Below are 23,875 nucleotides of genomic sequence, written 5' to 3'. Positions count from 1 at the left end.
CACGTCTCCTCTTCCCCGACTGTTCATATCATTCCAGGTGTTCTCGTCTGCTTCCCGCTCCTGCAGTCACAGCTGCATTGGCTTTCCAGGATCTACCACTCTCTCCTCACTGAGATAACTGCTTCATAACTTTACTTTCTTCGATATTGACATTTTAGTTAAGTCTGTGACTTACCCCTGCCTGGATTTTATGAATCTATTTACCCGGCTCTGTTTTTGTTTCCTTCAAACTTTTAAAAGTTTTATTATTTTTGTGTGTCTCTGTGTTTATATAAGATGTGGGGGTGTGTATGTGCCACTCCACATGTATGGAGACCAGAGGACAACTTGCAGGAGCAGGTTCTCTCTTTCAACCTTTATTTCGCTCCTAGATAACAAAGGTCACCAGGTTTGCACACAAACCACCTCGAAGGATCTTGCAGGCTCCTCTATTTTTTTATGCTACTATTTTTAACATGGTAATCATTTCCATATTTTGTATGTTCATTGTTCAGTCTGTCTCGCTCTTTTGGAAAGCAAGATTCCTGAAGGCAGGACTCTTTTGTTCACTAATAGATCCTAGAATAGAACCTACCAAACGGTAGCCTGATCAAAACCTTCAACAAACAAACAGATGCATCTGGTGCTTTTCCAAACAGTGTGTCAGGTTAGTTCAGGAAGCACTGTATTTTCCCAGGATTTCTGCAAATGCTGCAGTTTGCAAAAATTCTTCACCACTGTGAAGAATGCCCTGCTTCCATAGATGATGAACAGGTCAGGGGCCAACCCCACAAGGCGCTGATTCCCTTTTCTTGGCAACACACGCCCTGTGTTTCCCTCAGCAGCAGCTGCGTAGTAGTTAGGGAATGTGACACACATTCTATTTCAATTATTTTCTTTTACCTCACCCTTATAAACATCCGATTGCATGTTCCTTAGCCTTCACATTAGTGTCATGACACATGTATATCATTTATAAATAAATAAACTTGAGTTGGAAGCACAGGATCAACAAATTTGCCAACCACTCATCTGTATGACCCCTAAGTTCTTTGAAGGTTCAGGGGCACTAGGCAATTTTATCGCATCCTCCTTGGTGCAGCAATTGCATGGCTGTTGGAAGGGGATTGGTTTGAATAGTCCGGTCCAGTAAACTATCTAGACTGTCAGATGATGAGTCTGAAAGCTCTCTCCCAACTCAGTAAAGAGAGAGTCCAGGCAAGGTAAACCTGGCTTTTTTTTCCCCAGGGTGGCCTTGGCCTCCAGCACCCAATCCTTCCTTCCTACAGACCTCCTCTACCCTGTCTCCTTGTGCCTTCCGCTGGCCACACCCACCGAACAGTGCTGGCCTGCCCTTAGAAGCCTGAGGGCAAAGCTGCCTCACCTTCTCATAGTACCGGATCTCATAGTCCAGGATGATGCCATTGGGCTGCTCCGGCTGAGGCCATGACAAGGTGATGCTCCTCATGGTGGCACTGACCTGGTGCATGATGGGAACCGTGGAGGGGGCTGTGGAGAGAGGAAGAGACACGGTAGCTAGTAGCGGAAGTGTTGCTCAATATAGAAATGCTATCTTTCAGAGACAAATAGGAAGAGAGATGTGACGGGGTTTCAATTCTGTGCCTTCTCATTATCTGAGCTGGATCCACAGAACTTCCTGTAGGTTTTTTGGGCTGCATGGAGTTGAGATGACAGAGGAGAGAGAAGGTGATAATTTAGCAGAGGAAAAAAAGCACACATGGGCAGGGCTGGGATGGATGTGATGGATGGTACAGAGGAAAAAAAAATTATAGAAGGGCTGGTGAGGTGGTTCAACAGGTAAAGGTGCTGGCTGTGAAAGCCTGGCAACCTGAGAACTGGAGGAACAAGTCATGCACAAATGGGCTGAGCTACTGCAGAGCAGAGCCCCTGACCTAAGAGAGAATAAAGAAGAGAACTGATCAGTGCGAAGGAACCACAGAATAGAATGGAACATCCCAGCAAATATTTCTTTCTGGTACCGCATGTAAGATTTTAATGTACTTCAAAAAGAAAGGAGGTGGCATCCCTCATGAAGACAGGAACACAGAGCCACAGCAGAGGCCCTGTCAGAAATCTCCAAATGAGAACATTTGCAATGAAGAACTCGCAAACACAAACAACGAAATGATACACAAAGCAAACGTTTAGAATCAGAATAATAATTCCAAGATCAGCAAAGATGATTATGAAATTCTGTTTGGAAATAATAGTTATTTCCCAATTCAACATTTTTCACACAGTGTAAGTAAAATGAAAACAGTCTGGAAATAATAAATGAGGGCTGTCTTCCTAAGGGAAGAGGCGGGTAATGGATGAGGCTCAGTCTGCGTTCTGCTCAGGGGCTGTTTTGTTTAGTCCTGGCACTTCTGCAGTGATGAAGGTCGTTTCCTCACTCGAACTCTGCTTTACAAGGGTTTCTCTGGGGACCATGGCTGAGTGACATTTACTATCCTCAACTTAAGTTAATAGATTTCCTCCAAGACCCAGAAGTACAGAGCACAGCTATCAGGTCATGCAAGGGGGAAGGCATGGACTTGCCCACAGTTTGTTGGATTCTAGCACCTACTAAAATCAGCTTATTCTGGCGAAGGGGGAAGTGAGGCATGCATTGTAAAGATGTTCCCAGTTATGTGAACTGTATAGTGAGAAGTGTGGGAAATGCTACTACTACGCCCTAGCATCAGAGTGTCTTCTGGGACTTTGGAGCTCATTATGCACAAAGTCTACTAGAAACCATGCATTGACCATGACAGTACAAGACCCTGAGCTCCTTCTCCTAAGGGGTGTAACTGACTAAGGGCCTCAGACGTCGCTGTATTCACGCTGAGTAGCCAGCCCCTTCCTGCAAAACATGGTTTCCTCCAATAGGAACGTCAAATCAAAGACTCCACAACTGATCTTTCCAAAGCTTCATAATAATAGTACAAGAGTGTAAAACTCATCCTACCTAGTCCTTTCTGCTTCCTTCCTTCCTTCCTTCCCTCCCTCCCTTCCACCCTCCCTCCTTCTCTCTCTCTACCCCTCCCTCACCTTTCACTTTCACTAGGATGGGATGGTCATTGTGGTCTGATGGCTGTCCCTACTCTGCCCCTACCAAGTTCCTGCTTCCTGTGGGACATCCTGCCTTGTGCTTCTGTAACTCTTACTACTTGTGTATCTTCCTTATCTGTACCTCAAATTTGTCTTCTTCTCCTTGGTCTCACCTCTCTCGACTAACGTAGAACATTCCCTATTGTACAAACTAACTTGTCAAAGATCTGAAGAAACAAGTCAGATTGAGCTTGCGTTTCCCTTGCTATAAAGAATGGCCAGCTGCTACACATATTCCCACCATAGCAGAACATGCTGCTACCTACAGTGGCCCTTTCCAAATGGGCTCCTGTCATCTAAATATCTGTAGGCATGAGATAGAGGTCTGAGTCCAATTCTCCTCCACTGTTTGCACAGTAAGTTAAATTTAAACCCAATGTCTCCCATGTTCCCTGTATTCTATTAATGAGACTATTAGCCTTTTAATCAAAAGCATGTCTTTATTGTTCAATCCTGAAGTTAGAGTCACAGATAATCTCTAGATTTCCCCAGGGTATATTTTCTCTCACCATGTCTATGGAGTTGGACTTGTGAGATAGAGATTCACTATCCCTCTTTCCTTTTATGATGTTATACTTGATCTACTAGTCTAATAAGCTGAAAGAACATTTTATTATCATTCAACTGTTTAATGTATTTTTCCTCTCTTTTTCCTTGGTATTATAGCCCAGCTTTGTTAATTAAACAGGTATTATGACTATGCCATGTAGTTATTCTTTTAGGTTCCAGAGATACATTCCTGAGCAAAGTGAAGTTTCTTGCCCTCATAGAACATCCTCTCTGCTGGAGGGATTCAGTGTCTAGACATAATAAACAAATAACGAGATATATAAAAGGATAGTATGTAAAATGGGGGAAATTAAGTATGGAATAGAGGAGGGAGAACACCAGCGTAGAAAGTACGCAGCCTGTGGTCCGCAAAGGCTGCTCCGAGTTGCAGGTACAGGAGAATAAGCTAGAGGCTAGTGGAAGCAGCACTGGAGAAGAAACAGCAGAGCAAAGAGTCTGACCCGGAAGCATTACAGTCAAGAGGGAGGGGGTTTTGGCTTCTACTCCAAGTGAACAGGGATGCCAACAAAACAATGACAATGTGACTAAAGTGCTAACAGAGTCATCTTCTTCTGTGCTGCAAACAGAAGGTGTGTACCAGCCAGAACAGAAGGAGCGATGCGAAAGCCACATTTTTAAGGTCAGGCTTCAACAACAGAGTGGCCAGAGCCTGTATAGAAACAGTCTCCAATGTAATGATGCTTTGACCTTGCTTCTTCAGCCCCACTCTTTTGAAAAGTGATTTGTATTCGTCAGGAAATATTCCTGATTTTGATCCTTTCCCAACCTAGTGATATAAGCTGCAATAATCTCTCAATGCTGGGCAGCAGCAATGAGCCACATTATAACATACAGTGACTACCATCCACAGTTACCATATTGCCAGGTTTTATGTTCGTTTGGTTGGCTGGTTGCTGTTGGTGTGTATGTCATATTTGGTTTGAGACCTAGCTGTTTAATAAATTTATTAAGTTACTTGCCATGTTGGATATATTGTTATAAACTAGGCTCTACGTTAGATAATTCTTCCCAACTGTAGACTCCTGCTTTGAATAGGTTTAAGCTTTGTTTGCCTAAACTTGGTGTTATGTGCTTTGAGTGCTGTGTTGTAGCTATTTCCTCCCAATAAAATCATTTCCTCCTGGAGAGAGGAGGAGGGAGACTCATAAGACTCATAAAACTCATAAAACTTAGAAGCCTCAGGAAGTTCAGAAAATGACAAGATTCACACGGCCCTTTTCCAAGTTTATACAAGCAATAATAATTTCTGGAGAGATGAGACCCTCTCTGGTAGAGCTGCCTGCAAATGGTGCAGGGGGGTTCAGGGATTATAGCTTGTGCCATCGGTTGTCACCCATGCTGGGGCAGGCCTTCTGGTGACTCAGTGCCTTTGGGTCACCCATGCTCCCTTATTTAATCCCAGTCACTGCTGCCAAACTAAACTTGAGTGGGATGACTCCTCCGGTCTATCATGGATAGCCTATCTAGGAAGATGGGAGATTTGCCTCTCCTGAAAAAAAAAAAAAAAAAAAGCCATCCGCAATATAATTCTGACACATTATATGACACTCAGTGACAGTGTCCTGGCGATGTAGCCCCTTCACAAGTCGAAGAACACTGACACTGGGAATGTCTCCGTAGATGTGGGATAATGAAAAAAGAATTAAAAATGGCTCGCAAGGTTTTTGTTGGGAACAGCCAAAGGGTAAGGCTGCCATCGACTGAGATGAGAGACATCATAAACAGAAGCCATCTGGGAGGAGACTTTGAACATGTTACCTCTCAGGTGTCTAAGAAGATGTCCCATGCAGACTTGGGATAGAAAGACGTGTGTGGAGTAGGGGCTATTCGTATTTCAATTAATCAGAAAGGAGCGGAGCTGACAGAGCTTAAAAGAAACTAATGGAGTGGACGTTTTAAGATGTAGGAAATGAGGAGAAAACAGCAAAGGGCTCTGCGAAAGCAAGGCCATTGGAGTAGAAGGAGATCCTGAAGAGTGTGGTTGCCTGGAAACCAAGTAGAAGGAAGCGTACTTGGGGGACCGGATATGTTAAACCCTACTGCTAAACCAGGGAAAATGAAACCAACAGCTGGGCCCCGATTTAGCCACAGCCTCTGTGGTTAACCACGTGGATGGCGCATGTTCACCTTGCTCAAGATCCTGCATGCCTTGGCGGAATGATGTGAGGAAGCCAAGGGAGTTCAGAAAGTGACAGTCTCTCAGAATCGCCACATGTTGTGGGGTCCCAGAGTGATCCCAAGTGGGGTGATGGAAGGGCTCCTGATAATAGTGCTTTCTTACCACATCTTGCCATTCAGACTACCCTTGTGGGACATGTGGACACACAGTCTCTGTGATATTGATGTTGGGAGTGCTACAGGTCTTCAGGATCAGTCTCCAGAGGTAAAATGTCATCTAATCATACTGGAAGACTCAGAGTTGAGAATGTAGGTCAGCTGGTAGGGGACTCACAGAACATGCACCAACCTCTGGGGGGGGCAATCCCTTGCACCACAGAAAAATAAGTATGATGGTGCACATCTGTCTTGCCAGTTTTTGGAAGGTGGAGGCAAAAGGATCAACAGCCAAAGGTTGTCTTTGGCTATATAGTGAGTTCAAGACCAGCTGGCTGGCATATGAGAGTCTGTCTCAACAAAAGAGGTAGCAAACAAACAAACAAAAACAAATGGAAGACTCCAAGATGGCAGATTAGAAGCACACAGTGATAGCCATCTTCCCCAAGGGAGAGAATCAAATGCAGGAGAGCAGCTACTTCTTCTTGAGGTGGGTGATGATATAAAAGGCACTAGAGTTTATTTGTAAGTAGACTTGTAAAAACTCAGAGACTTCGGAGAGCAGAATAGAGGGTGAGAAAGAACATCCCAGCACCAAGGTCGTGGTAGCTGTGAGCCGAGGGCTGACGGCGAGAAAGAGTCCCAGAATGGAGGTCAGTAGCTGTGAGCAGAGGATGGGGGCAAAAGGAAGGGGTGGAAACTCAACAGTACCATGGGGAAGGGCACCATACAGAGGTCCAAGTGAGCAGGGGAACTGAGACCCACACAGAAGAAAGGCATGCAGGAAGCTTCCTTGGCTTCACAATGTGTAGTTGTTGGAAAGCCATCTTTACAAGGTCTTGCCTGGGTTTACTGCTGAGAATCAAAGGTTCCCTTATTTTCCTGTGTCTGGAAACAAAGCCATGATACAAGTGCTGATACAAGTGCTGGCTGGAGAGCCAGTCTGGGAACCATCAAAAGATTCTGACCCAAAAGTGCTACAAGTCAGGCGTGATGACTCACACCTGAAATACCAATCCTCAGGAGACTGAAGCAGGAGGATTGCTGCAAGTTCTAGGCCAGCCTGGGTCGACATAGTGAGTTTCAGATCAATCAGGACTGTGCAATGGAAACCTCAAAAACTAAGTAATAGTAACAATTAACTTAAATAACAACATTAATAATGAGAAAAGTAAGAGCTCTGTGAAGTGGAAAGTTGCACCAAACTGAGACAAAAAAAAAGAGAGAGAGAGAGAAAAGAAAAGAAAAGAAAAGAAAAAAGGAGGTTTAGGGGAACAAAGGTATTTGCTAGTCTGGACCGTTGATTTTCAGGGGAAGATGCAAGCACTGAGGTGAATCTGTGGCTGCAAGTCTGAGCTAAGTTTCAGGATATCAGAGCTGAGGAGAGGGCCACGGGATCTGTGCTGCTTAGATTATGTCAACTTGACGCAAACTAAGGTGACCGGGAAGAGAGAAACTCAATTGAGAAATTGGATTGGATTGGCCTGTGAGCATATCTGTGGGATATTTTATTTATAAATGATTGATGAGGGAGGGCCTAGTCCACTGTGAGTGGTGTCACATCTGGGAAGGTGGCCCTAGGTTATACAAAAGAGCAAGCTAAGTAATCCATGGAGAGCAAGCCAATAAGCAGCACCCCCCATGGCCTTTGCTTTAATTCCTGTCTCTAGATTCCTGCCTAGCACTGCTGCCCTGGCTTCTCTCAGAGATGAGCTATTGCCTGGAAGTGTAAACTAAACAAACCCTTTCATTATGCAGTTAGTTTTAGTTAGTGTTTTATTACAGCAGTGGAAACCAGACTAGGACAGGACCCACTGCGATCCCTGCTTCAGAACTGATGGTTGTAACTCCATACTGTTTCCCTGCCATCTAAACGTGGACCTGGACCTGAATTGGCAACAGCAGCGGTGACAGGGCAGTCATTGGAATGCACATGGAACACGATACCTGTGTGATTCTGGCTGCTGAAGATCATGCTTCTCTGGGACCAGGAGCTACATGTGGTTCTATCCACAACCCATGGTTGATAGGGGAAAAAAAGCAGAGCAGAGACAGGCTGACAGTGCAGGGTCTACGCTTTCTCAAAAGTCTACACAGTCCAGAGAGGACATTTACGCGGTGTTTGTTTGTGTTTTTAATTAAATCTTTTTGTCATGTATATTGAAATTTACATGTTCATCTTTTTTCTCCTTCTTAAGGTTTAATTCTTTCATTCCTGGACTATCGCTGTGTCTCAGTTGGTGGAGTGCTCACCTACCATGAGAAAACATGTCCAACATCACATAGAACTGGACGGGATGCTACAACTGTGCAGTTCTGACTCAGGAGGAGGAAGGAGAAAGACCAGGAGTTCAAAGCCATCGTGGTCACCTTTACCTACTTAATGAGTTAAAGGCCAGTCTGAGCTGCAGGCTCTGCCTCCAAAAAAAGAAATAAAGAAGAAAGGAAAGACGGAAGGAGGCTTGGGGCGAGGGGAGGAAGGAAGGAAAGAGAGAGAGATAGAAAGAGAAAGAGAGAAAGGGGTGAAGAAAGAAAAAGTTTAGAAAAATTAAATTTTCCCTTTTTGATTTCCTCCTCTATACCTTTAAAAGATTTTACTAGATTATTTTCCTTTTTTCTCATTCCTTCTTTGATGTTTTCCATTTAAAAAATCTTTTGTTTGACATTTCTTTCTCATTTGTCATTCCTCTTTTTAATGTTTCATCTTTTCTTTTTTAGCATTTAAAACTGAAGGAGAAATGAAGGCTCTCAAGGTAAACATGAGCTAAGGCAATTCATGACACAAAGTCAGCATTACAGGAGACGTATAAAAGTCTCCTACATAGAAGAGGAAGATAAACGCAAAACCAAAACAACACAGGGAAGAATGAATACACTAAGACCAAATAGGCAAATGGAAATTGAGAGTGAATCAAACCTTAGAAAAAGCAATTCTGTGGCAGAAAATAGAACATGTTTTTAATAATAATCCTGAATGTAAATGGTTTTAATTCTCTAGTTAAAAGACAAAGAAGGCTGGCCCACTAGATGATAAAACAAGACCCAACTACTTGCCAACTACAGGAAACTCACCATCATAGCACAAAGATATACACAAACTGAATGTGAAAGGATAAAAAGTTATATTCCCGGCAAATAGAATGTGAAAGCAAGTAGAAATGGCTATTCCTGTACTCAACAAAGGAGACCTCAACTAGAAGAGGCAGAGGCCATATATATTGGTAAAAGAAACATCATATTAAGAAGATAGAATGGTTGCAAATGTTCACATACTGAATCAGCATGCTTCAATTCATAACAGAAGTGTCTATAAAGATACAAATGATGTCTATGTGTTTGAAGCTTTGACCCAGGCTGGTGGTACTGCTGAGATGTGAACAAACCAGCAAGGCTCTGATGTAATCAACAGGTTATCCCACTGACGGAGTCATAACCTGATGGCATTATAGACATGTGATGGAAATTAGGAGGTGCAGCCTGGTAAGAGAAGATCACTGGGGGTGTATTTTTGAAGGGAATATATTGTCTGTGGCCCCTTCTTGTCACTCTGCTTTTTGGTCATCGTAAGGTGAGCAGCTTTGTTCTACGATGCTTTCCTTTGCCATGGTGTCCTGTTTCACCACAGGCTCACAGTTGGGAAGCAGACCAAGCATGGATTTAAACCTGTAAAAGTAGGAGTAGGAGCAAATCTTTTCTCCTGTAAGCATTTTTTCTAGGGTATTTTTACAGTGGCAAAAAGGCTGGCCAACACAGCAGGTGACTTTACTATTTTATTCTCCCCAACAGACACGCTATCCAAACCAGAAAACAACAAGGAAATGCCAGGGATCGACTGCACTGTGGATCAAATAGTGGCTAAATAGTATTCCACTGTGCATTGTTTGTGCATGTGTGCATGTGTGAGTCGTGTGTATGTATATTATCTACTAACACGCTGACAGATTACTCTGACCAAAAGATGCAGAATGCACTCTTTTCAGAAGCTCGTGGAACTTTCCTCCAAAAGAGGTTATTTTAAAGATATACAGCAAGGTGTAACAAATATAAAAATACTAAAATATTTGTTTGTATGTTACCAGTTCACTGTGTAGCAAGAATAGAAATAACTGACAAGAGAAATTATAGGTGTTTCACAAATGCAGAGAAACTGAAAATGTACTTTTGAAGCACCAGTAAGCCATTGAAGAAACTCAGGGTTGAAATTGGAAAAGAAGAAGCCAAAATATCTGAGAGACTCACGGCAAGATTATCGATTTGATTTAAAAATTTAGGAGAGTGGCAAAATACAAAAGTCAGCATATGAAAGCCAGTAGATTCTCTGAACACCAGTAATGAGTTTACTGAAAAAGGAATCAGAAAAACAATCGCATTAATAATAACATCAACAAAATTTAGAAATAATCTTAACCAGAAGGATGAAAGGCTTTGTAGTGGAACTCTAAAACCCTGAAGAAAGAAATAGAAGAGGACAGCAGAGGATGGAAAACCCCAAGTGCTCATGGGTCAGCAGAACTGATACTGGAAAAACAGCCATATTGCTGAAACTGGTTCATAGATTCAGTGTAATCCTGACCGAAAGTCCAATAATATTCTTCACTGAACTAGGAAAAAAAACCTAAAGTTCATAAGGAAGTGTAAAGGACCCCAAATAGCCAAAGCAATCCTGAGCAAAAAGAGAAACCAGGCATCAAAACACTCCTTTTCATACTATGCTGCAGAACTGTAGTAATAAAATAGCATTGAATGAGCACAAAAGTAGATCTGTAAAACAATGGAATGGAAGAAATAGCCACAAATGAACCTACACAGCTATAGAATCAGATTTTTGACAGAGACAGAAAAAAGAAAATTAAAATTAAAAGTTGGGGGCAAGGCAGCATCTTTAACAAATGGTGCTGGGGAAATGGGACATCCTCATGTAGATGACTGAAACTACAGCCCCGCCTCTCACTCTGCACAAAAATCATCTCAAAACTGGACGGATGTAAGACCTGAAATTTGAAACTTCTGGAGGAAATTTAAATAGAACCTTTCAAGCTACAGGCATAGTCAATGGCTTCCAGAATAAGGACTTCTATAGCTCGGAAGAGGACAGCAAGAGTTGACAAGCAGGGTTCGTCTGATTTAAAAGCTTCTGTTTATCGATAGAAACAGCAGCAGAGTGAAGAGGCAGCCCACAGAATGATAGAAAATCTAATCACCTAATGGGTGATATCAAGTTAAAAACAAAACAAAAAACTCAAACAGTTCAGTGCCAAACAAACAAATAACCCAGTCGACAAAGGACAACTGGACTCAACAGATACTTCTCAAAAGGCAACACACAAATGGCGAATAAATACATGAAAACTGTTTAATAACTTTGGTTGTGGGAAAAATGCAAATCACATGTACATTGAGATTGCAACTCTCACCCTAGTCAGAATGGCTACGGCGGGAAAAAATAAATAAATCAGCAAGAATGAGATAGGAGAAGAAGGTTTATGTACTGTTGTGGAAATGTACGTGAGCACAGCTACTTTGTAAATTCTTCAAAAAACTAATATCAAAACTATACAATGGACTATACCACTCCTGACTATATACCTAAAGGCATCCAAGTCAGTAGATAATATACATACAAACAGACTCACACATGCACACGTGCACAAACAATGCACAGTGGAATACTATTTAGCCACAAAGAAGAACAGAATCACATCATTTGAAAAAAAAAAAAAGATTGAATTGGCAATCGTCATGCTAATAAAACCAGTCTAGATTTGGAAAGACAGTTTCACGTACTTTTTCTCATATGTGATGCTCAGATCAGGGACAGTAAAGAAAAATAGAAGAAAAGAACTGTGGGAGAAGAACAGGACCAGTGGGGAGGGGAAGACTTGGGAGGGATAATTGGGAAATTAATGTGATCTAAGTATTTAGATGTACTAATACATCACAATAAGTGCCATTATTTTGTATAATTCTGAGTACTAAGTTTTAGGAAGATCAACCCCAATAGCCTGAAGCTAACCCTGGGCTTGATTCTCCTCTTTGTCTTTAATCTTCAGAGAACCTTCATTCAAACCTCCATAGATGTACCAAACACTGCGGCATGCCTGCTCTGGTCACTGGGGTCAGAGACAAGAGATCACACCCTGGCACATGAGGTTTTGAGTTTAGTCCCCCCTAAATTCAGACTGTAAAACAACCACAGGGCATACAGAGAAATCCAGAAACAAGCAGCATCCCAAATCGTGGGATGCTTGTATTTCTGGAGATGGCATGGGCCACGCAGCAGCCATCAAGCAAGCTCTGAGGTACAGGAGAAAGGGGTTGTGGTCACCTCTGTCAACATTTCTTGGATTAATAATGATTACCTGATGGTCACGAGCCCTTTGGAAAACTGTGTGTCTCCCACAAGGAACTCTAAATGTCTTAAACTTTATTAGTGATGAGGTTTAACACATGGGAGAAAGCAAGAGAGCATTTCTTTAGCCCTTGCACGAAAGTCGGGGGCAGTGATGGTCTTGGTTTTCTTTTTTCCAAGGATAAACATCACTGCTAATTCTGATCTTTTATGTGCCATGAAACCATCAGACAAACGGAAAGTAAAAATAAGCTTATGTATTCATCCAAACACCAACTTCTAGGAAAACTAAGGCAGATAGGAAGATTAATTCCACAAGGGAACCCCTATCACCCTTCTACCCCCAAAACATTGATTTCAACAGTCAGTCCTGGCCAATCTTTTCTACATAACCCTCAGAGGGAAAAAAAATGGTTTTACTGAATGCTTGAAAGAATCTGTTTTGCCAGGATGCACAAAGCTTTTGAGTAAATTAAACATTCTGCTAAAAGAAAGGGATAATAAAAATGAAGAGTTCACAAGATTTGAGATCATTCAAATTGAGAGAGAGAGAGAGAAGGTAAGAAGAAAGAATTAGTTTAGGGGCTATTTGGAGAGAAGGTACTGAAGTCTCAGGAATGATGTTTGGTCCTAAAAGAAGGTTCTCAGAAAAACTGAAACAGGAACAAAACTGTCCCACAGTCCCTCTTAGAAAATACAGAGGCTACCCCTATAGGATAAAAAAGTGCAGAGGCTAGCCCAACAGGATCATAAAGAGAGCAGGAAACAAAGGTCTCTTCTGTCCCCACTATAAAAATTAACAGAGTTCAAACGAAGTGAGAGCCAAGAGTATCCACAGGGAGAGCCTACCATCAGCATCAAGCATGCATTTAAGGATGTCAGACTCAGAAGAGAACTTAAAAGCAGTTATGAAGTGGCTCGGGGATGGAAAGTAAACAAGGGCAGGCCAAGGGAGAAAAGTCCTTTGTCTCGATTTTTGCTACTGAAGAATTTGGGAGATCTTTCACGCCAATTGCTTTAGAAGCAGACAAATCCAAGAGAGGGTATCGCATGCTAGTTAGCACGTTCCCAGAATGTTCTTGCCCATTGTGACAACAGGGATGTGGATAAATTGGAGATAAGATGGCCCCAAGGCAAGTTGGAAAGGATGGCAGTCACAACACAGGACAAGTGCCAGCCCAACAATCGGTCGCTGGTCACAGCCAACAGTCGTAGAGATTGGGGTCAGGCTTATCGATAGCCAGGCTTCTGTTTTTATAAAAGACTCCAAAGAGGGCTTCGTGGGGTCTGAGATGATGCCATGAAACTATCTCAAAAGTCCATCCCTCCATATATGGACCCTGGAGCCCAGATGTGTAGAAGCCTTGATCGCGCACCAGGATCGTATGTGCCTTGACCTCATAATTTAGCTACAAATTCGACCACATTCAAGGTTCTTTCCTTACTCGTTTTGTTTCCCTTATTCGATAGGGATATTTTCCCCTAACAGATAATCATTTCCAATTCCAAAAAATAAGAACAAGTAAATCTGATTTTTTTCTATGATAATTACTAAGTTTGATGTATTATCCTTGCTTATTAGAAATTACTTTATAATCTCTTAATTGATTTTTTTGGGTCAAAATAATTCCTTCATGAGGTTTATCCATAATCCACTTTGGGATCTTACAACTGATACAAGTTTACTATGTTAATACACTTTTAAGACATTAAAAATATTTACATGTAGTTTTAAAGAAAATTCACAGCCAACTGCAAATCCACTCAAAATTAAGCTGTTCTGTTGAAGTGCAATGTTTGAAGAAGTTATGAAAATAAGACATTTGGATTTTCTGAAGGTCATCAAACCTTTTTCTAAAAAGAAAACGGTATTGCTTGTGTGGCTCGGAGTCCTACCAGGGACATTCTGTTTCCAGACCATCTCTCCCAACTGAAAATGCTGCATGCAGGTCATAACTGAGTACCCTCTGACTCACTCAGCTGAGGAAGAAGGTCATGAATTTATGTTTATACCCAGAGACTAATGCCACCCTCATCCTGGCCAGGCAAACTTCTTTGTGGCAGGGTAACAGTTAAGGCAGAGACTCACAGCTGGTCAAAATACTGAGAAAGTGACTATGGGGTTCTCAGCTCGTAATGGGACTATAACACTATTCTTCAAGGCTCAGGGAACATGTAAAACAGGGCCAGAAAAACCGGAAGAGCTGGAGGGCAGAGAACAATTCTATCAAATACTGTCATTTGGATGTGGAATGGCCTCATATACAGTATATGAAAGAGGTATAGCTACCTGCAAAAGACACACACACATGCATGAGTGCACGCACACACACACACACACACACACACACACACACACACACACACACTTCATGGGGGAATAAAAGGGGTTCATCGGGAAGAAGAAGAAATAATTAACAAGAGGGTGGAAAACCGAAGAGAGAGTAATGGAGTATGAATATGATCATAATATGTCCTATACATATGTAAAAGTGATTTTTAAATTTGTTTTTAAAAAAAAAGTAATTCAGGGCCAGAGAAAATGGAAAATGGCTCCATCAATAAAGTGTTTGACTTATAAGCATGAGGATCTGAGTTCAAGCTCCAGAACCCTCCCCACAACAACAACAACAACTAAAGCCAGGTGTGCTGGTGTACATTTGTTATTCTATTTTTAGGGAGGCAGAGACAGGTAAATATCTGGGACTTTAGACAGCCAACTTGGCCTATCTGTCAAGTTCCACGCCAGCAAGAGACTTTGTCTCAAACCATAAAGCACAAATATCCTGAAGTTGACTTCAGACCTCTACACATCATATATACACCTGCACACACACACACACACACACACACACACACACAGAGAGAGAGAGAGAGAGAGAGAGAGAGAGAGAGAGAGAGAGAGAGAGAGAGGGAATAATGATTCTGTACGTGTTCATATACCAGTTTCTGAGTAGCATATGCTTATGTTCATCTTTAGGGTAAAGGCATGATTGAATTCCTGGAGCATATGGAAATACCAGCCTCTTGCACTCTGTCTAGAACAGCATTTCCCAGTCCAGTCATCCTTGGACTCAGAGCTCGCCTTCTACACCACAGACCACAGCTGTGAAGAAAGGTGAGGTGGAGAATAATAAGCAGCCCATGGCCCCAGCCCAGTGCAATAGGAATTAGCGGAAATGGGGGAGGGCTGTATTCAGGGCCCTCTACTGCTGATGAGAGACAGGTTCCTAGTCTAGTGCAGCCTTCTGCTTCCTATGTGATCTTGAGTTAACCCGAGGCCTTAACTTCTTTGAAGTTTATGTTTTTCAGCCATACAACAGGAATGTTAATCCTCACGTTATGAATTTTCCAAATGTTCTGAGGCTGCGCCACATGTGGTCTACCACTCTTGTCAGGCTGGGCCTTAGCCATCCACCTGCAACTCTCCTTCTGGGACCAGTGCTGCTCATGTATGCCAAGTAATCCCTGGGCACAGCTTCCCAAGATAAAGGTGAGACACACATCTGATCCAGTGGTGGCCTTGGGCATTTCTTTCATAAATACCTTTGAGGCAATAAATAAACAACGTCAACCAGGTCAGGGTGGAGGTGCTAGGCAAGAACAGGCCAGAGACACGGGAGACAAGACCAAACAAACAAACAAACAAACAAACAAAACTGTGAGGAAAGGAGCTATACCCAGAGGCATGAACCAAATGTTCTGGAGGCTCTACAGCAGTCTTTCCACAGATCTTGTCACTCTCCTTATGTCTCATCACACTGACCAAGCATTTCTGTCTACCTCTGAATGTCTTCAAACTGCACTGTAGCAAGACCAGCCTTCCTGACTTTACCCATTACCCTGACACTCCAAAACCTTCAGTAGCTCCTCACTGGAAAAAATTACTAACTCCCTCTTTAACATTTGCAGGTGTGCTAGAAATTGATCTCTCAGGAGCCTGCATCTCCTGTCCAGTACTTCCCTGGGTGGCTTTGCCCTACTCAGAGCCCTCACTGTTAATAAGGTCATTGTGAATGTGCTAGGCTTGGGAATCAGTTCACTATTATCTCACATTCCAGCTACTCTGCTCGCCATCACTGAAGGAAAGTCTTTGGGGCAAGAGGTAAGGTTTTAGCCACTTCACACTTAACCAGTATTTTAGATGCCCAGCAAAACTTTGCTCTTACGGCAAACTTGGTTTGGGAGGTCTTTTCCAAAGTCATCAAAGAAAAGGGGGGGGGGGAAGGTAGGAAAATGGCTTAGTTCTACAAAACATAGTTATTAGCATTTAGAAGAGGGTAAGTGAGGAGAAGCAGAGCTATGAATCCTGGGAAAGGGGACATAGAACAGCTAAAAGTATAGGGATTCCAAGTAAGTAGAGACAGTACTTCTGCCTTGCATAGAAGAAGAAACTCAAAAGGGCTAAGTCAGTCCTCATCTCAGGGGGACTAAGCTGCTGGAAGCCTCTGAAAGTCCCCCTTGGATTCTCGAGTTAAACTGTGTGAGTTCCTAGAAAGGTATGAATGACAGAATTAGGAGAGGTCCATTGGGAATGGCTGGCTGTATTTTCCTTCATGGAAAACATATCCACAGGGCGGGTGAGCTCAAGCTTGTATAGAAATGTCAGCTAAAGAGTCCAGGCCTGTTGGTAATGATGGCAAAGAATGATTTGTACCCTGATGACTTGAGTTACCGGTGACATTTCCATTCTAGGAGGAAACTCAGCTACCAAGGGCCTGCCTAGAGAGCAGGCTCTCCCTATGTTGATGAAAACTCATCCCACTGCACAAATATGCTTGAATTCTACAATAGGAAGCCTGACTCATTAAATACGTTTGGTGCAGTAACGCTTCTGGTCAAAGCAGATTAAACAAATAAGCAATTAGTTTGGAGCCTGGATATGTATACAAAAGCAGAATTAATTATTTCTCTCATTGTTTTCTCCTATCGTGAACACTAGCTTCATGTTTTATTCTAGGAGTTAACCCTGACACTTCCTTTCAGTTCCCTCCCTAACCTGGAATTACCTGGTGTCAGAGGACACCCTGGGCATGCAGCCTTAGTTCCTTGTTGCTGTGGGAGATTGGCCACACCAAAGGTTAGGACTCCATGAGAGAAAGTGAGGGCCTCAGATCTGAGTGAGCTGAGTGAGCTTCCTACCCACAGGCAAAGCAACAAGGATCTTCATTCCCTTTACAGTAAGGATCTGGTTCCAAGACAAAGCTGCGTCTGTGGTATATGTATGTGCATATGTGTTCATGCACCTGTGCATGAGCACTGCTTGGACCTGGGGGTGGAGCCTTTTCTGAAAATAAGGAATTAATGCAGAAACCTCATTTCTTTAAATTATGTCTCATGTTTGTGGGCGTTATTATTCATTGAAACCATCTACCTAATTCTGTGAGTTCTCAGACTGTGGTCCCAGACCAGCATCACCTGGGAACCGGTAATAAATGCAGATGTTTGATTCCCACCCTGGCTGAGCCAGGACTCGGTAATCTGGGCTTAAGGATCCTTCTAGACCTTCACATGAGTCTGATGCGTGCTCCGGTTTGGAAACTGTTTATCTACAAATCTAGAAATCAGAAATGTTAAGCTCTGAGAGGACATCCAGGTCATTCAATTTTCTGTCAACTCTTAGAATTTACAGATTAGAGTGCTGAAGGCAAGAGAGGGAAAGCGACTTCCTGAAGTCCCCAGCAAGTTAATGCAGAGCCAGAAATAGCCTGGCCTCCTTTCCAGGACTGATGTGAGCTGGCCCTCTAGCCTGTCCCTACATCTAGTAGCTCAGCAATTCCTCTGTCCCTTGAGGATGCCTTGAACCAAGGGAGGGGTGGTGTGTAGGCAGCTAGGCTCATATCACCCAGTGTCTTCAGGAACCCTTACGTTCTCAGAAAGATCAGGGGCTCCCTGCAACCCCTCATATCCAAGTATGGAGAACATTGCTGGTGAAGTCAGAGGTTATATAGTGCTGCTATATAATTATGTTGCTCTTAGGTTGGCATTTCCTCACATCTCTTCCTTCCTATCAAGGGAACCAGATGGTAGCTCAGAAAATGAGAATTTACTGTAGAAATGACGATACGTCTGAGCTGTGGAACTCTGGAGCTGTTGGGAGGCTGTGGAGTTTTGTGTGTTGGGGTGAGGCTGGGGAGTTACTTGTCAGACATGGCCTGTCCTCTGCAGGCATCCAGGACCAGTGCAAAAGGCACAAGAGGACAAGATCACTAGGATCTATAGGTTAGCTGGTGTGCTCTGTTCAGTTGCCTCCTCTGCACTTATTTGCCTTTCCTCATGTAAGATGAGTGCTGGCACCTTTGGTCTAATATCTGATGACAGGAAGCTTCACCAAAAATTCCACCACCTGAGTGGGGCTTACAGGCCCTGGAGGCAACAAGAGACACATTACAGTGGGTTATATGTCCCGGTTACTGCCTCGCTCTCATGCTGACACATTCTTCAGAGGCCCACACCGTGGCTGGAACCCCTAAATGGACTGCTATTATCCTAAGGCTGATATCACCACACCATCCTCCACTAGGCCTGGAGTTCCAAGTCCTCATCAGAGTGGTAAGCTGGTAAGCCAGTTGTCCTCCTGCAACATACACCAAGCTTCTCTTTGTGTTCCACCATCCCCACGAAGTCCCAATCTCTTTTCCCTCTACCCAGGCTCTACTGTCCCACCAAGGAGCACATTCCCATTGGACCCTCCAAAGAAGGTACTCAGAAACCAGCTGAGTCTCCAGTCTCTACTACCTCCTATGACCCATGTTAAGGAACAGCTCTACTCTGGAGCACCTCTGTCCTACAGCTCTCACCAGTGTTGGTACTTTGTGATTTTATGCCTGACACTGGTCAGAGGCAGGAAGCGGGGTGTGTCATTTCTACCACCCATCACCTCTCTCACATCACTCCTCACCCTGCATCCCCTGCAGAAGACTACTGTCCAACCATGCCGCAAACATGCACTCCTTCCCTTCCCTCTGTCACCTCCTCATTCATGGCTGTTTCTGTCTTCTCCTCCACTGCAAGCCCTGCTCTCCAGAGAATGATCCCAATGTCCTCTCGAGTAACTCACTGCTGGTTTCAACTCCACACCTCCCCCGTGTCTGCTCAGTCCAAGGTCTGCACAGGGACTTTACTTCCCCCCAAAGTGACTTCACTTTCAAAATTACACTCTTAGTATTCTACTTCCTCAGTGGCATCTTTGATGATCCATTGTAACTCTTCCTGGCTTCATCTGCCCCTGTTGGTATCATTTCCACCCACTAAGTCAGCTCCCTTCTGATTCATATCGCTCATTATCCTGCTTAGGTTCTATCTTTCCGGTAATGTAATTCGAGTCACTCATGCCCTCAGGCGTGGTGTCTTTCTCATTTCACACCACACAGCTGTCAAAACTCAACCAGAGATAGATCCATGGCCTCCCTGTAGGGTCCAATATCCAGGAGGCACACTGCTGGAAAGGCCACACAAAATGGCAAGGTGGGCAGAGGTGGGTGGGTTGGTGGGCGTCTTCATAAACATGATGATCAGCTTCAGATGAGCTCTCAACATGTTCTAGAAACCCAGAGTTCTCTGGCTATTTCATCTCTCCTCCTACATAATTGTTCATCAGATTTGTTCTACTCCCTTCAAGTCTTCAGCCCCAATATTATCCGCTTCGCTCTTGGCAAGCAACCTTATTTCCCACTTGACAGAGAAAATTGAAGCTTGAATATCCAACTGCATAAGCAACAGTTTGAGCAGGCGCTCAAACCCTCCACAATTTGCTACATGTAGGACTGAACCTATCTTCTCTAGATGCTGTCCCTGAAGGCTGCTGGAAGCCCCTGAGATATCTCCTGGGCAATTTTCAACCATTGTCTCATTCTCCAGCTTCACTTTCTTTGTTCTCAATGTCAGCTGCCTGCAAGACCCCTCAAGGAAAGCTGCTCATTAAGTCAGATTACATTCTCTTCCCAAGGACCTGCAGCCCTGTGAGTACACAGTTTCTGGGCCTTCTTCAGGCAGTGCTGAGCTCACCGTAACCCCTGAGAGCTCCGCTCTCCCTATTAACTGTGCCACCTCATCACAAAGCCTCAAGCCTGCCTCAGACCTCACAGCATTCCTCATATGGAGACACTTTCTTTGTTTTCCCTGTCTTTAATCTCAACACTCATCCACCTACCAGATGAGAAAGCAGACACCAACCAAGAGAACTTGACTGTCCCCTTGTCTCCACCCAGCTCCCTGTACAGCTGCTTCTTGACCAGCAAGCCTCCCTGCACACAAACTCCAAAGTCTGGTCATATCCACAGACGTTGCCTTATAAGCCTATGGCACTGTTCTTTGCAGAACAAAGTCCACCCAGGAGATGATAGCTGAAGACATAGTGCTGAGGTGTAGGAAGGAATGAGATTTGCCTCCTTCCTTGCAGGAGAAACATTACCATAATATGTGTGTGTGTGTGGGGGGGGTGTATGTGTGCACATTGCCTATCTAAGACTCAATATTTAAGGAAGGACTAAGTCACAGTAGGAATTTTCTATGGGGCAGATTCATCACAGGGGTTGGGACTGAACCCCTGCTCTGTCCCTGTGTCCTAGAAGAAGAGAAAGAAGAATAAAAAGGGAAAGAAGGAAATGCATGCTTTAAAATTGTAAAGTTCAATCCTATACTATCATCCTACAGTTAAGCAGACACTGGTTTCATGATCTGGGGTACTGGCAGACTCCCCGTTTCTCTATAAAATATTTGTGGTCCAGCATTGCCTTTATTTCCCCAGAACATTTGCTGTGCCTTTCCCTCCATCTTTCACATCCTCTCCAAGAAGATGTTAATTTTCTGAAATTAAACACTTAGCTTGATTACTGTTTTGTTAATTGCTGCATTCAAAAACCCCTCGTGCTCCTGCCTGTTTAACATGGATGGCGCTGTGAAAATGACAGGCAGGGAGCTGGAACGCAGGTGGACAGAAAACGGCACTGGAATGCAATCCCAGCTAGCCATCACTGCGCCTGCCAGGGGTTCCCCCGCCGGTGAGGAGCAAGGAGAGCAGGCCAGATCTCAGGGAGGTGGCTCCCACGGGGACACTTTGGGCGATACAGTGCATAAGAAGTCCCACATCTCCTCAAGGAAGAGTTACAGACTTAGTTCCAATCTTGCCCCAGAATGAAATGCCCCAGGAAGAAACCACTGAGAGAGCTGAAGCCAAATCATTTGCTGATGCTGAAATTGACTTCAGAAGACTGAGACCTTCGTTAGTAATTTATTTATTATTGTTTGTGGAATGTTTTCTAAGCATCTATCTAGACATGGGCTTCAGGGGCCAATATGAGAGATCCAGGGTGTGCTCTTCTGGAATTTGGCTCTTGGCGGAGGCTGCCCACTGGAATGTTGTAGTGGTTTGAAGGAGAATGCCTCCCATAGGCTCAGGTTTTTGCATGCTTGGCCTCTGGTTGGTGGAACTGTTTGGGAGTGTTGGAGTAGGTGTATCACTGGGGGATGGGCTTTGAGGTTTCAGAAGCCCACACCATTTCAGGTTAGTTCTCTCTGCGTCACACTTGCGGATGAGGATGTATTCTCTCAGCTACTGCTGTAGTGCCCGTCCTGCCTGCCTGCTCCCATGTTGCCTGCCACGATGGTCATGAAATCCCACCTTCTGGAACTCTAAGTCCCCAACAAACTCTTTCTTCTCTAAGCTGCCTTGGTCATGGTATCTCTTCACAGCAATAAAAAAGTAAGGCAGAGGTTAAGGGGTCAGGTATCAGGACCCCTTTCCACCCTTTTACCCTCTCTGCCAAGACCGCAGTGACAATGTTAGCTATTTCATAAATCATCTTATATTTCTTCTGCAGCTGAGGATTGTAACAATCTCATATGGACTTTAGAACTCCCTGCCATCTCGTTGTCACCAGCACCACTGTCACCCTACAAGCCATATATACTCATAGTACCTGATCCAGGCTGGAGAAGGATGAACCAACAGGTGCCCAGGTTCCTGGTGACACTCTAGTCTTTTTAGAAGTGATGGAGGGTGGAACCATTCTCAGCTCTCAGCATCACTAGCTGCAACTCAGTACCAGAAATAAAGACTGATATAACCTAATCATCCTGTGGCTTACCCAACCTGGAAATCTAACTACTCCAGCTAGCTAACAGTAAAGTATTCATTCCATCCAATACAATCACTGGAGAGCAACCAACACCAGAAACTGAAGTGCTCTCTGAAATCCACACGTGTTTTTATCCTAAGACGCAAGCAGGGAGTGGGACCAAGAACACAGCTGGGGGGATTCAGACTCTCAAGTTACAGCAGAATCCACAATCTATTTGTGGCTGTTCTGGGCTTCTCAGACTGGTCTTTTTGGGTTCTGTGGATTAATACAAGCTCTATGATGACATAGGATATTTGACTGTTTACTTTCCTGCCATTTTCCTAGTGTCTGGACAATGTAGGATTGACAGAGGGTGTCAGGCGCTTACCTGTTGAGAAAGTGATGGAGGAGAATGTGTAAGGCAAACACTGAGCCAACACCGGATAAGCTGTCACAAAGGCTATGGTAAGTGGTTGTGTTTCCAAAGTTCTTATATTCAAATAGGCCAACCAGCCCCCTTGTAAGAGTGGCTGAATCACTGTCTGTTCCTCTGATCATGCCTCATAGCAACATCCTAAGCACCAAGTCTCTAAGTCCTTTCAGGAGCCACAGTGGAGGAAGATACCCACTCACCTGGCTGATCGGATGGGCTCTAAAGATGTGACCTGCAGACTTCCAAGACACATTCTAATTGCCATACTCCAGGCTAACACATGTGTTAATTGCTGTCTGGGGGAAATAAAGCTCTCTAATGCATGTTTTCCGAGGCTCACTGTGCCTGGTATTCTGTTGTCTTTCCCCAAAGAAGCTGGTGGTAGGTGAGAAAGCCTAATTTTCCTCAGACCTCTCCATAAGAAGGAAAACTCCAAAGCTGTAGAGGGTGGATACCCAGAAACTTGACCAACTGCAGTGCCACCTGCTGACCTCAGCCCCACTGACAGCAAGCCAGTGCCTGCCGGTACATGGCCTTTCTGAGGTCAAGGCCTTTCTCAGGCAACATGCAAGTTTTCTCAATGGCAGGGCTTAAGAAACAATTGGAACCTTCCTGGAGTCAGCAATGAGAAAACAGCAATGAAATGAACTATGAAATTGAATTAAGAACAGTGAAAATTTCATTTCCTTGAGTTTTTTTTTTAACTTTTCTTTATTTACTTCTTTCAAGGTTTTCTTTAAAGTCATTCCAGTCTTTTTAAAGTCCTGACTCAATCTTTTCTCCGCTCTAGAGCAATTCTCATCCACTCTTTTCCAATGAAACCAGACTTTAAAAATGAACTGGTTCCAGCATATGGGATCTTAATGCTCTACATTTTCACAGGCAGCGTGTAATATTGTTTTAATATTTAATTTTGAGATTTACATAATATCTTTCCTCCAAAGAGCACGATATATTGCAATATCGTAAATTCCTTTTCATATTCAAAGATTATTCTTTATGCATGCAAATACTATATTTAACCAAGGAATAATGCAAATTAGGTGATGGATTCAGAGGCATTGATGTTCTAGGTAATTCTTTTGTAGGAAAAGAAGT

At 43.6% G+C, this 23,875-nt stretch overlaps 1 protein-coding gene across 1 annotated transcript in view; it reads right to left on the bottom strand.

Moving 5' to 3' along the window:
• Positions 1–23,875, bottom strand: part of Ephb1 (EPH receptor B1) — a 421,622-nt gene that overhangs the window by 88,986 nt on the left and 308,761 nt on the right. The window contains exon 6 of the mRNA XM_060385432.1: positions 1,364–1,488. Within this exon, the coding sequence (XP_060241415.1) occupies positions 1,364–1,488 (125 nt within the window). The remainder of the gene's footprint in view (positions 1–1,363; positions 1,489–23,875) is intronic.

This window comes from Meriones unguiculatus, chromosome 6, assembly GCF_030254825.1.
Source record: "Meriones unguiculatus strain TT.TT164.6M chromosome 6, Bangor_MerUng_6.1, whole genome shotgun sequence".
In the NCBI taxonomy this organism is placed as follows: domain Eukaryota; kingdom Metazoa; phylum Chordata; class Mammalia; order Rodentia; family Muridae; genus Meriones; species Meriones unguiculatus.
Note: the sequence above shows the minus strand (reverse complement) of the source record. Positions and strands in the feature narration are given on the sequence as shown.